The 12,938-nt window shown below is 47.7% G+C and overlaps 6 protein-coding genes across 6 annotated transcripts; 3 read left to right on the forward strand and 3 right to left on the reverse strand.

Annotated features, from left to right (window-relative positions):
* Positions 1-1,112: 1,112 nt before the first annotated feature.
* N7443_005721 (cytochrome P450) lies at positions 1,113-2,924 on the forward strand (the record flags this gene model as incomplete). Its single annotated transcript, XM_056885777.1, has 4 exons — positions 1,113-2,015; positions 2,074-2,201; positions 2,259-2,560; positions 2,626-2,924. The coding sequence occupies 4 exons, from the start codon at positions 1,113-1,115 to the stop codon at positions 2,922-2,924; spliced, it is 1,632 nt and encodes a 543-aa protein (XP_056741225.1).
* A 380-nt stretch (positions 2,925-3,304) lies between these two features.
* Positions 3,305-4,023, reverse strand: N7443_005722 (cytochrome b5-like heme/steroid binding domain-containing protein; the record flags this gene model as incomplete). The annotated part of the gene is made up of 2 exons (XM_056885778.1): positions 3,305-3,858; positions 3,924-4,023. The coding sequence occupies 2 exons, from the start codon at positions 4,021-4,023 to the stop codon at positions 3,305-3,307; spliced, it is 654 nt and encodes a 217-aa protein (XP_056741226.1).
* A 454-nt stretch (positions 4,024-4,477) lies between these two features.
* Positions 4,478-6,188, forward strand: N7443_005723 (cytochrome P450; the record flags this gene model as incomplete). The annotated part of the gene is made up of 3 exons (XM_056885779.1): positions 4,478-4,607; positions 4,667-4,759; positions 4,831-6,188. 3 exons carry the CDS (start codon positions 4,478-4,480, stop codon positions 6,186-6,188), a joined length of 1,581 nt encoding a protein of 526 aa, XP_056741227.1.
* Positions 6,189-7,143: 955 nt separating this feature from the next.
* N7443_005724 (asparagine synthetase B family protein) lies at positions 7,144-9,445 on the forward strand (the record flags this gene model as incomplete). Its single annotated transcript, XM_056885780.1, has 3 exons — positions 7,144-7,914; positions 7,974-8,229; positions 8,295-9,445. 3 exons carry the CDS (start codon positions 7,144-7,146, stop codon positions 9,443-9,445), a joined length of 2,178 nt encoding a protein of 725 aa, XP_056741228.1.
* Positions 9,446-9,766: 321 nt separating this feature from the next.
* Positions 9,767-10,762, reverse strand: N7443_005725 (NADP-dependent oxidoreductase; the record flags this gene model as incomplete). The annotated part of the gene is made up of 1 exon (XM_056885781.1): positions 9,767-10,762. One exon carries the CDS (start codon positions 10,760-10,762, stop codon positions 9,767-9,769), a length of 996 nt encoding a protein of 331 aa, XP_056741229.1.
* Positions 10,763-11,157: 395 nt separating this feature from the next.
* N7443_005726 (uncharacterized protein) lies at positions 11,158-12,046 on the reverse strand (the record flags this gene model as incomplete). The annotated part of the gene is made up of 2 exons (XM_056885782.1): positions 11,158-11,849; positions 11,908-12,046. 2 exons carry the CDS (start codon positions 12,044-12,046, stop codon positions 11,158-11,160), a joined length of 831 nt encoding a protein of 276 aa, XP_056741230.1.
* Positions 12,047-12,938: the final 892 nt, after the last annotated feature.

The following is a 12,938-nucleotide window of genomic DNA, read 5'->3' on the forward strand; positions in this document are numbered from 1 at the left end:
ATTTTGGTTCATTAAACCTGAAAGTTGGGAAAGGGCACTCAATAAGCAGGATATGACTCTGTTCATTCAGTTATACAAGAAAAGGTACGTAAGTTTTGTTCCAAATAGAATGGAACTATTCAGCTAAACAGAATGCTTGCTTAGGAAACCATCCTTTGCTTTTCATGCAAGCGATCTCAACCCAGTAGGAGCGTAAATGATGTCGCCAGGCTTATCGTTAGGGATTTGGAGAAGAAGACACAGACTGCGGAGTAGCCTCGCATGATGGCGTCGAGCTATGCCAGGGGCACGTAGGAGCGAAAATCTGGAAGCCAGAGCTTGTACCGCTTTTTCTCAGTTTCATCAACTATCTCGAGATGGGTTGCTGCGATTAAATTAGAGAAGAAAGATTTTATCAGAAAGAAGCGAGTTGTTCTTACCATTAAGCCAGCCTCTCATGGCAGGTTCAAGATCCAAGTCTTATATTTCGGATATCACCTTACCGTCCTTGACATCTTTAGGCTTGGGAATATGGGTCTTTTCTGGTGAAATGTTACATCAAGGTCAATGTCACCCTTGGAATGCTCGAGAATGGACGAGAGGCTATTGCGAGACCTGATTACTGGAGCTTTCTGTATACTTGAAGGAAAGGAAGAAAAAGAGAAGAAAGCGATAGATTGAAGCTCTAAAGAAGAAAGAAGAGAAGAAGCTATAATCTATCTGGAAAGTAAGCCAGAAGGCAAAGGCGGTGAGACTCAGTAGAACTATCTAGTACGGGTGTGTAAATATACAGCATAGGAAACAATGTGAGTGGCCCCCGGACTCTACTAAGAGGGAACGGCGAGACGCTGAATTAAGCGTCCCGCAGTGGGTCTTTCGGCCTTTTCCAAATTCGGGGTTTCTCCGCTCTCTTTTTGGGTTGAGTATTGTTCCGACCGAAAGAATCAGTTACAATCAATCCTAGTGTAGTATATCCAGTCAGGTAGTCGCATACACCAAAAATGTATATAGTCTAATTAAATATTTAAGAACATTTCTTCCGCAAGGCTTTGGATCAGTACAAAGACCTAATACGCACTTAAGCTTCAGTGTCCGATAGAAATCTTTCACGTCGTCTCCCGCAGTCGCCTAAGATGCATCTGAAATTACAACTGTTAGCTTTCATCGCTGGCTCCCTCTGCTACGTGGGATATTTCAATCGTGGTGAACATCACATGCATGGCACAACTTACATCCAAATTCACACAATCACATATGCAGTCTTGGCTGCTCTGCAGTATCAACTGGGGGCCACTCTGAAGGAGGCCTTGAAACAGACATGCTTGTATGATGGTATATTTTTGGTCGGTTTATTTGCAAGTCTTCTTTTGTATCGTGCTTTCCTAAACCCGCTTAACGTCTTCTCGGGGCCATGGATAGCACGCATCAGCAGCTTTTATATGCCTTTTCGCATCCAAAGAATGCGAATGTACAAGGCTTTACACGAGCTGCACGAAGAATATGGCTACTTTGTGCGTATTGGCACTCAAGAACTTTCGATTACGCATCCGAGCGCGGTCCAGGAGATATTCGGAGCCGATTCAGTGTGTCAAAAGAGTCCGTGGTACGACCTTACTCGGCCACAAGACTCCGTGCTTCTTCGTCGGACCTTTACTGGGCACGCCGAACTGCGTTCAGTCTGGAGTCAAGCCTTCTCTGTAAGGGCGGTTAAGGGCTATGAGAAGCGAATTCACACATATAGGAGCAAACTCATTGCCGAACTCGATGCTCACGCTGGTCAACCTGTGAAAATTAACCACTGGCTGGGGTTGTATTCCTGGGATGTCTTGAGCGACCTATCATTCGGTCATTCATTTGGCATGCTGGAGACTAAGGAGCATCACTGGGCAATGAACGTTCTCGATAAAGGGATGAGCCCTATTGCTTCCCATTTGCCAATGTGGTTTTTCCATATTGTGGCCTCAGTCCCCGGCGGCAACAAGGATATGAAGTTCATGTTAAAGTATTGCAAAGAGGAAATGCTTAGAAGATGGAAGGTTTGTGCTCCTTCATTCTTACTCGTTGTCCACTTTATATCTTACCAGCTTTAAACAGACTGAGCCTCAGGTACCGGACGCGATGAGTGCCCTCTTTGCACCATACAGGAAGAAGGAAAAGAATTTTGATGATGCTGCGGTAAATCTCTTGGCTGGAGAATCACACCTACTTATCAACGCCGGAAGGTAAGGCGGGCCTGATCAGGAGAGAAGTACAGAGTCTTTCACTAAATCCTCCCTTAGCGATACCACGAGAATCACGATGGCTTGTATCTTTTGTACGCTTACTCAACAACCCGAGCTCGCGGAGAGGTTGCGTAAAGCATTGGAACCTCATGTTCCACAATCGCCCGATGAAATTTTGATGGACGACCAAATCAAAAACGTAGACCTTTTGAATGGGGTTGTTCAAGAGGCACTTCGCATGTATCCACCAAGTCCTAGCCATCCAACTCGGGTGACTCCTCCCGAAGGTACTATGATCGCTGGCCGATTTATCCCGGGCGGAACGCAAGTGATGGCCCCTCAGTACGTTATCGGACGAGGTAAGTGGTTCTGTTCCTAGTTAAAAAAAAATACTTGATATATTCCTATTGACGCATAATCGCAGACGAACTTATCTTTCCCCGTGCCAATGAGTTCATTCCCGAACGTTGGTACAGCCTCCCAGAGTTGGTCAAAGACAAGAATGCAACGGCGCCATTTTCACTGGGACCCATGAATTGCGTCGGAAAACAACTCGCAATGGCGAATATTCGAGTTACGGTTGCAACGCTCGTCATGCGCTATAACTTGAGTTTCGCCCCCAGTCGCACCGATCCGGCAATTGATTTCGAGCAAGGCATGTATGAGCATTTCAGTATGCAAGCTGGCCCACTGTCCCTATGCTTAAAGAAGCGGAATAAATAAGCGACTAGGAATGCAACCCTGAAACACGACTTCAGAATGGAGTTAGATGAGTTGGGTAGTTTTGATAGTTATGGATTTTATAGTTTGTATTCCATTCTTTGCCAATAGCTACAAATTCTGTCTCCAATTTGCTTAAGGCAGCAAAACGCATATGCAGTATCTGTCAAATATAACAAAAGCTCTTTAATACCTTGAACTTAAGTGGGCATCAACCGTCGATAAGCATAAGGCCTTGAAAATGCGAACAGAGAGCCACCTCAGTCTCCTATCTTGGACCCCTTCTCAAATATATCCGCTAATGTACTGACTACCAAGCTCAGTCTATCCTTTATATATCACTGAAAATGTGTCACAGCTGATCCTGGTTTCAATTGATGACTCTAAGGTCCACTGATTTGGTTCTGTCTTCTTGTCTTTCTTGGTATGGTAGGTGGAAAACTGAATACGTCGTTTTGGTAGTCAAGGGACGACAAAAACAGCTTATAAAAATACCTGAAAGCCATGCTGCTGACTGATAAAGCAATCGCTATACCTGCCCAAAATTCATGCCCAGTCTTTTGGTCCGAGATGGTTGTGAATTGGAGCTTGGAGATATCCAGTGTCGACGAAACGCAACGGTAAGAAAGAGCCATGATAATGCAAGTAGCGATTATAGTGAATGCCAGATTCATCCAGAAAGGGATGGTGAACTGCTCGGGACTGAATGCAGCGCTTCTTACGCGCTTAGTGTTTCCAGCAAGGGGGTTATGGGAAAGTGGAGGAGCCTGTTCCGGGTTTCCGGCAAGCCTGCCGACACAGTATTGCTGCATTTTCACCATGTTTTCTTCGCTGTGGCCGGCGTATTCGTAAGCCTCCGTACCATCAGTTCCGGCACAGCTCTCAAGAACATCGATGCCGCCTGGGTGGTCCGAGCTGACGGTTGTGAGGTCGTACACTGAGAAGCTGGTCAACTATACATCCAGTGTATCATAATTTGCAGAAATATTAGTGCTAGCCTACCAAGACCATGGACCGCTATCCATAACGACTGTAGAGTATTGTGATCGGCCAATTGCTCAAGTGTGATGTTTTCGCTCAGCTGGGTAGTTGTGGATGCCATTGCCGTTGTGCTTTAACACGAAAGAATTATCAGAATTATCGAGAGAATCTTTGTAGGAATAAGGATCCCTTCATTGTTTCAATGGCAACAGCGTCATCAATCTGTCTTGCGCCTGTGAGGTACATATGCTACGCAGGGATTAATTGCCCGAACCTGGGCGGCCACTAACGGCCTTCCAAAAACGGTCTTTCGCCGTGATTCCCAAAGGGGATAAACCAATAATATTGCTGCATCAGACAAATAAATTTATTACAAGCAGTATATTTTCAGCCTAAAAAATATATTTTACAAATCACAAACAAGGCTCAATATCTGGCCAAGGTGGATTGAGTATATTAGTAACGTGTACCTGGAATTCGGCTACCAATCTAGCTGAAATCTAGTTCTTATCATCAAAGTGACTCCAGGCTTACTGTGCTCGCGGCATTGTAACCACCATTATATTGTCGCAAAAATGTACAAAGAATTCTATATCGGATGTCAGAACAACGTACACTCGCACCGTCTGGATATGTCATCCTTCACCAGCATAGAGCAACTCACGACGACGCTGGCGAAAGTTTTTGGATTTGTTGATACAAAATGTGCGTTCTCGCTGCCATGTCGAGGCAAGCTCACTGGATTCTAAGCTAACCCGAGAAAGCGTTATGGCTCGTCGATCATAAAGGAAGCCATCTTTCGACTTTGAAAGACGTGCAGGAGACCAAAGACAATGTTGAATTGCGAGCAACCTGCCGTGAATCTATTCGCGAGCCCCCGGGCCTCGCTTGGTACCCTTTGTCGGCAACCGCTACGAGCTATATCCAGACGTGCTCGGAAACTACGACCGGTTGTTCTCGCTCTATGGCCCGATGATCAAGACTGTCAATATGGGAACCACCATTTATCACACCAATGATCCCGCGATTGCCCGTCATCTATTGCGCGAAGACGGGTTCTTCACCAAGTCAACGTCCGACTCATCACACCCACTTCACTATATGGCCGATCAAGACTGCCTCTTTACGTGCGACAGTGCATCCCCTGCTTTTGCGCCGAGCCACAAATTTGTACCGCCAACAATGTCGCCACGCGCTGTGGCTCACTTTATGCCGCTGATCCAAGACGCCGCGCAGTCCATCTTTCCGGCATTTGACCAATTGGCCGAAGCCGATCTGGCGGTAAATGTCTATCAATACATGTTCAAGCTTGCATCACAAATCGTCTGGCGCGTCATGTTAAATCAAGACCTGAAGCACTTTGAGTCGCCCAAGACTCCCCCATCGGTACCTATCCGGCTATTTGGCCAGTATCTCTCGCTGATGAAAAAATCATCCATGCAGCCACAGTGGTTCAAATATATCCCCTTTGGAGTCTCTACCAAATTGAAAAACGTCCGTCAGCAGGTGCTTGACACCACCGAAGAGGCCATGGACGTCAGCATCCAAAAGAACGGCCCACCTCTATCTTTATCTGACCCCAAGGCAATTCAAGGCGCCACATGTGTGGCTGATTTCCTATATCGCGCCCGTGATAAAGATGGAAAAGGACTGCCGTATAACCTAGTACTTGGCAACGTAGTGGTAAGCTGTGGCGCCGGGTTCACCACCAGTTCATCTCTACTTTCCTGGGCTTTATATTCCCTCGTCCGATACCCTGGAAATCAGGAACGTTTATTCGAGGAGATAGCCAGCCATCGTGGAAATGTCGACAAACGCTGGACGTATGACGAAATCCACGACATGAAATTTCTGGACTGTTTCGTCAAAGAAGTTCTCCGTCTCCACAGCCCCAGCTTTCAGACAGCACGCAACGCCAAACAAGACGCAATTCTGCCGGGAGGGTACTTGATACCAAAAAACTCCATTGTCATTGCGTGTTTTCCAAGTATACACAAGAACCCAGCCCACTGGGATAATCCTCTGCGCTTTGACCCTGACCGCTGGGCACAACAAGGTCTCGCGGCGCAGATGGCCCGCCAAGGGTCTTACACGCCATTTGCAGCGGGAGGCCGCGGCTGCGTGGGGTTCAATTTGGCGCTCACACAGGTCAAGGTAGTTCTAGCAGAGCTGGCCTATCGATACGAGTTCGACGACTCGTCGCCCGAGGCGGTCATGTATGATCCTGAGTTCTTGGTCGTGCGGCCATTGAACTTCTACGCGGGGATAACGAAGCGGGTACATTGAGTTAATTTCCAATTCTGATTCTGTGGATAAGAGCCATTTTAAAGCGCTCAAGCACAATGTTTATTGTTCTTTCGTAGAGTACCCAGAGATCATTTCTATTCACCTTCTAATCAAATACGAAAACATCGGTTATACCCAAGTTACCTCGCGAAGACCAGTATGCGTTCAGGAGTGATGCGACAGATTGTCAGCATGCACTATTTCAAAATATTTCTTTTTTTTTTAAACCGTCCCGTGCGGCAATTTTCGGCGTTGAAACTCAATCGGTACAGGGGTTGATAAAAAAGGCTGCGGCCCGTTTCAGGATGATAGCCAGATTTGGATGATGATATCGGAGGCACCGATTTCATTCGGCCCGACACAGCGATTCCAGACGTGCAAAGTTGGCGCAGGGCTTGTTACCAATTCAGTCCATCGCCGACTCAGTCAGGCGGCTCCGGTCTCGGACTTAAATGATTTAGCTGCATCAGTAGAACGGCTCTTTGCCCAGTCAGTTATGCCCGATTTCAAATCATGCCCTGAATACGGAACTGTATAGTTAGTTGGCCCTTGACCGCGCTGCCACGAAACAGCCAGCTGGTTTAGGGAAAATACCTACTGAAATGGGAATGGCTCGATGGCTGTCTGGCAATGCAGACCGGGCGCCAGCAACACACGTATACACACTCCCAAGGAATCAGGAAGGCGTAGTGGACATGCTCTGTAGGTGGATATCGCTTTATACTTGAAACTGTATCATGAAGTAAAGAAACCGAATAGTGCAGTCATATTCCGAATAGTTGTTCTGCCTCTGTGTATCCATGTAAGAGAGAATGCAGATAGGAGAACATGTGAGACACCTCAGGCACATTATATACCATGCCCCCGCTTTCTCTGCTACACTACCTTGCGCGGGATCTCTTCTGCAATTCTCTTTTCGATTATCACAATCGATCTAAAGAGAAAAAAACGAACAATGTGCGGAATTTCTGCCTGTATTTCGCTTGCACCAGCAAGCATCAACGGCCATGATGGCTGCAAGGAGCATGACAGCGGGGTCATCAAGTCAGACCACCAAGTCAACGGTGTAGCAAAGGGACTTGCGACGCAACTCAAAGCTTCGCTCGACATCATCGCCCATCGTGGTCCCGACGACTCGGACGTATGGATCAGTGACAAAGAGCAAGTAGGACTTGCCCACTGCCGACTCTCCATCAACGATCTATCTTCTGCAGGGCGACAACCCCTCCACAGCAGCGACAGCCAAGTTCATGCTGTGGTGAATGGCGAGATTTACGACTACGATCGCCTTCGCCACGAATGCGAAACCGTTCACAAATACAATTTCCAAAGCGACAGCGACAGCGAGCTTGTTTTAGCACTCTACGAGATCTTCGGCGCCCCAGAATTCTTCAAGCATCTGCGAGGTGAATTCGCATTTGTCCTCTATGATAACCGCCAAGGAACTCAGCGCGTAATTGCTGGACGCGACCGTTATGGTATCAAGCCGCTGGTGTATACTCGCCTCGGGTCGAAGCTACTCGTCGCTTCTGAGGCTAAGGCATTCTTGCACATGGGTTGGAAGCCACGCTGGGACGTGTGTGCAATTGCCGACGCTGGCTGGATGTTTGATGACCGAACGCTGTTCCGCGGCATTCGAAAGGTTCTGCCTGGACACTATCTTGATATTACAGAACAAGATGGTGTGCAGCAGGTCAAGTATTGGGACGCTGAATATGAAGACAAGGTTGGTGGCCAATTGAAACTTCAAAAAGTGAGCGCCCACAACTAATTGCCTTTCCACAGAATAAACCCGAAACTCGCACCATGGACGAAATGGTAGCTGGCGTCCGTGAAAGGCTAGTCGAGTCTATTCGTCTTCGCCTGCGTGCTGATGTACCTGTTGGCATCTACCTGTCTGGCGGAATCGACTCTTCTGCCATTGCCGGTATAGTTACTGAACTTGCACGCAAGGGAAAGGTCAAGATTGGAAACGAGGAGGCTACTCGCGTCACCTGCTTTAGTGTGGCGTTCCCCGAGATATCCGGGTACGACGAATCAGGTAAGTCTCGACAGCTGCGCACGAGCATTTCTTCCAGTATTATCCTGCAAACTAACAGACACAAGATATTGCCGAGCGTACAGCCGAATGGCTCGGAGTAAAGACCATCAAGAAGACGGTCACGGAGGATACCCTGGCTAAAGACTTTGGAGACGCCGTATTCCACTGCGAGCATCATCACTTTGACCTCAATTTTGTGGCCAAGTTTGGGCTCTCGACTCTCCCCCATGAATATGGCGTCAAGGTCGTTCTTACTGGTGAAGGCGCCGACGAGCATTTTGCTGGCTATCCATACTTTTTTGGCGAATTCCTTCGCGAAGCTGATGAAGCTTTGCCTGACTCTTCCTTGTCCCAAAACAGTGACCTTCGAAATGACATGTTCAAGTCCGTGCAGCGGGAAATGAAAGAAATTTGGCAAAAAGGTGGTGCAACGGCATATGAGGATAGACCAGCTCCTGCATCCATTGCAGGAGTGGGCGCAACAGACATGAGTGATAATTTGTTGGCGTGGCATCCGGCGGCCACTCTCTTCGCTACCTGGCTACAAACTCGACAAGATAACTTTGACTGCCGCAAAACGGTCCTGAATTCGTACCCTAGCGATGTCCAAGCCAAGATGCGGTCACGATGGCACCCTTTGCACACGTCCATGTACATGTGGAACAAGAATTCGTTGGCCAACGTTCTGCTATCATGCCTTGGTGATCGTACGGAGATGGCACACAGTGTTGAAGCACGCCCACCATTCCTAGACCATCACCTCACCGAGTATGTCAACCGGTTGCCGCCCAGTGTCAAACTGCGCTACTCAGCCGACGCTACAAGTAATAATGGCGAACTAGGCCCCATCTGGACCAAGTCTAGCGTAGCTTTGCAATCACTTACTGAAAAATGGATCCTGCGCCAGGCGGTGCGCCCTTACGTTACGGACGAGCTGTTCAAGCGAAAGAAGCACCCTTTCCTTGCGCCAACTCGATGGGCCGAGGACGGAGCATTGCATCGCAAGTTCAAGGCGCTACTGACGCAAGAAGCTGTGGAAGCACTGGGCTTTGTTAATTGGGAAAGGATTCAGGAGGATATGGACGTTGCTTGGGGCGGGACAGCAGACCCCAAGGCCTTCCGACGGTTGATATATTGCGGAGCTTGGGTGACGCTTAGCCAACGTATGGGCGTGGCGAAAGCGGAGGAGTCTGATTGGGAAGTCACTAAACAGTAGCTGTCTGGTTTTGTGGATGATACTATCTCAGTAGTGTGAGAACTGTATAGACTTCTTAAAGCTGTCGTCTCTAAATGACTGATTGAAGGGATTTTTTGAGTCATGCTGAGTGCTTCTCGGTAGATGATGCATGTAAATAGATTGATGGTGCATCATAGTGCGCGGTTCATATAGTGGTTACATTGATGGAAATCTAGATGCCCCCTCAATTCGGGTTGGCGCAAAGCCAAAAGATGGCAAAGAACACATCTAGAAGACAAATTGTTTTTTTTGATAAGCTTGATGTCGTGGAAATGTAGTTTATTCAAGGATAAAGTGTATTTAGATCAACACCACAATCTTGCCGTGCCCAACACCTCTAGAATGAGCAGATTCATAGGCTTCGCGTACGTCGTTGAATGATACCACTCTTGATACACGCCCTTTTATATGTCCCTTGGCAACATGTTCCGTGATGCGCGCCATACTCTCTGTCGACGGCTCGGCAATCATGAACAGTGCCCGAACTCCTTCCTTTCCTTTGCTGATGCCCTTTTCTTTGTGGTCTTGTATATAACCCCAGCTGCACGCGTCAAAGGACAAGAGGGTACCGTCTGGCTTGATAACGCTCCAGCAGTCTGCGAGAATCTGAAACCCAACAGAATCAATAATCACGTCGACCTTGTCCAAAGTGCCGAAATCTTTGTATTCCACCACTTCATGAGCGCCAATGGAGTGCAGGAATGGCTCGTTCCGCTCGTTCGAGCTAGATGCTGCCACGACGTGGTGTCCAGCCAGTACAGCAAACTGCACGAGAAACGTGCCAATGCCACCACCAGCTCCGGTGATCAGGACCCTCTTTGGTCCGTTTTGCGCTGTGGTCTCGAGTCCAGTATGTCTGAACAGGGCCTGATCAGCCGTGATGGCACTCCCGGGGATAGCAGCAGCCTCCTCCCACGACAGGTTATCCGGCTTCTTGACTGCTTCTTCCGTCATGACGATGGTGTACTCTGCCCATGTACCTCCCCGATTTGCATGCGTCATACCGTACACATGATCAGCGACGCGGAAGGTTTTCTCGCTGTCGTGCACGGCCACGACTATGCCGGAAAAGTCATTTCCCAAGGTGGCATGGCTAGGGGGGTACAGCTCGTTCCACTCGAGATTGTCCTTATACACGGTAGAGGCTTTCACCTGGATTAATAGTTCGCCAGGCTTCGATATTTGCGGTTTGGGGACGTCCTGGTGGATTTCAATGGCTGAAGACGGAGCTACATTTCCAGGGAAACCGTAAGGTGTTCCCTCGGGGGAGGTAGGTCGAACTCGCGCAGCTCTCATGGTTGTACTTCGGGGTTTAAACTAGGATATTGTTGCGGGAAATGTGAAGCACATAGTGAAGTGGGGGTTTCAATTTGGGAAGACGACCTTTAGGTTTGGGTTGTAAATGTTCGCGGGGTGGACCCGACGTCCTCTCGGAGTCCGTAACGGTGATTTGCCAAATTGGGAGTGCCTCCCAATATTGTACAAACTAGGCGTAAACCTTGTAAGGCTTACCCTTTTCAGCCAGCTGAAGCAGTGTCAGTTTGACTTAGACATGGTTCTCTTGTTTTCTTTATTATAATTATCTATTGCATACATGATCATGGTCATAATGGAACCTTGACTGTTAGAAAGGGAATTTTGAGTTGTCATCTCTCTAGCTCTCTATATGTATGCTATGAATCTGATTAACTCTATGCCTGGGCTATAGCCCAGTCAATTCCTCGAAGCACAGCTTTGATCTCAGTCTGTTTCTTCGGCATGTCGTGTAACCCACTATGTAAGACTGTTTTGGATATGGACTGGTCGCATAGACTGCGGGATAACTTGGCCATTTGGATCATATACTCGAAGTCATTTTGACCCCATACATGGACAGTTGGAATTTGAATCTTTCGTGCCAGCGCTGATGAATACATCACCCGAGGAATATCGTCAAGTTCTCCGCGACGATATACATCCATGTCAGTCCATGGGAACAGCGGATCTTGGATAGCGGCGTCAACAACTGTCCGCTGTAGTATCTCCACAAACTCTTGCTCTTCGCTCGTCAGATCTCTCCCGTTGGCCCCTGCTCGATCCGTAATGTCGTGTTCCCTAGCTCGTAACTTTGATATGACGGCATGCCCCAAACTCACATCAGAGCTGCATGGCATGGCAGTCGAGAAAAGACATGCAAAATTGACTGCGACTGGGTTTTCGGCTGCCTGCTGCTGATAGAAATATGACAGCATCAAAGCTGAGCCCTGACTAAAACCAAAGATGCCATCAAAGGGCCCCTCGTCTTCAAGGATCTCTTCAAGGTAACTGATAGCTTTTGCAATGTCGGCAGGAGAATAGCCTTGGGTGTGAGAAAAGTATGGACCGGTCTGGTATTCCGACACGCCTGTATTTCAAAGTATTAACGACCACATCAAGGCCTGTCCGTCACATGGCCTACGTACCAGGCCCTCTTTCACACTCGAATGGCCCGTCTACAAAGACAAGCTCGAAGCTGGGATCCAGTTCGCGCCGCAAGTTAGACATCTGCTTTTCAAGAATGGCACCGGAGCTGCCAACACCATGGAGACAGAGAATCCTCATTATTGCGTGCAAAGTATCGAGTACAGCTTTATGCTGGTAAATACAAGAATTAATAATTGGTAACATAGCAATTTGAGACGAAAGACTTACAATGCCGTTGTTCTGATCATGGCCTCAACATGCGCTTGTGCGATCCTCTTTCCCTGGTGGGTCTTTAACTAGCGGAGAAACGCCTAATTTGAAACGGGCCGCGGCAGGGTCCACGGGTTTCTTCGCGCGACATTGACTAATACCGCTTGCCAAATCCGACAACTCGCCGTCCTTCCATTTTTGACGCCCTCAAACAAATCAAGGGACATCGTCCCGGACACTCGGCTTTGCGTAAGCCAGCAACCACGCTATACCATAGAGAGCCAATTAAAACCACATAGGTCAGCCTATTATATCTTGAGAGCATCCGTGTCTTTTGATATCTTATTTATATATGAATTCTATATGATAAACAATCAATCTAATTAGAATATTGCGTAATCCGATACTTTATATATGAACTTCTTTACAATTAAAACCAATAGATAGTGTATTATTTTCTTAGATTTTTACTCAATGATGTTGTAGTTCTTGAAAACAGAGATAAAGGAGATATATAGAAGTACTTGGGCCCACATTTTGTGGCGCTGACTGTAGCAGGTACGGAGAGCCGGGAGCCTTGGGCGTCATCCCTCGCGCGCACGACCCTAAAGGGGCTTGAAGAGTCTCAATGTATGTGACAACCAAATCGAGGCATAAGCATGTTGAGGGTGGCGGAGCCGTTGTGTTAGGAAAGGCGGAATCTTGTGAAGACATGTGGCCGGACAAGGATGCAGGATATCCACAGTGAAATCCAACTCAATCTCTACAAAAATCCTAATAAGATCGTCTATCATCAGCTTCCATACTCTTCTTCACTACT

The sequence above is a fragment of the Penicillium atrosanguineum genome, assembly GCF_028827265.1.
Source record: "Penicillium atrosanguineum strain IBT 20685 chromosome Unknown utg000004l_segment0_segment0, whole genome shotgun sequence".
In the NCBI taxonomy this organism is placed as follows: Eukaryota; Fungi; Ascomycota; class Eurotiomycetes; order Eurotiales; family Aspergillaceae; genus Penicillium; species Penicillium atrosanguineum.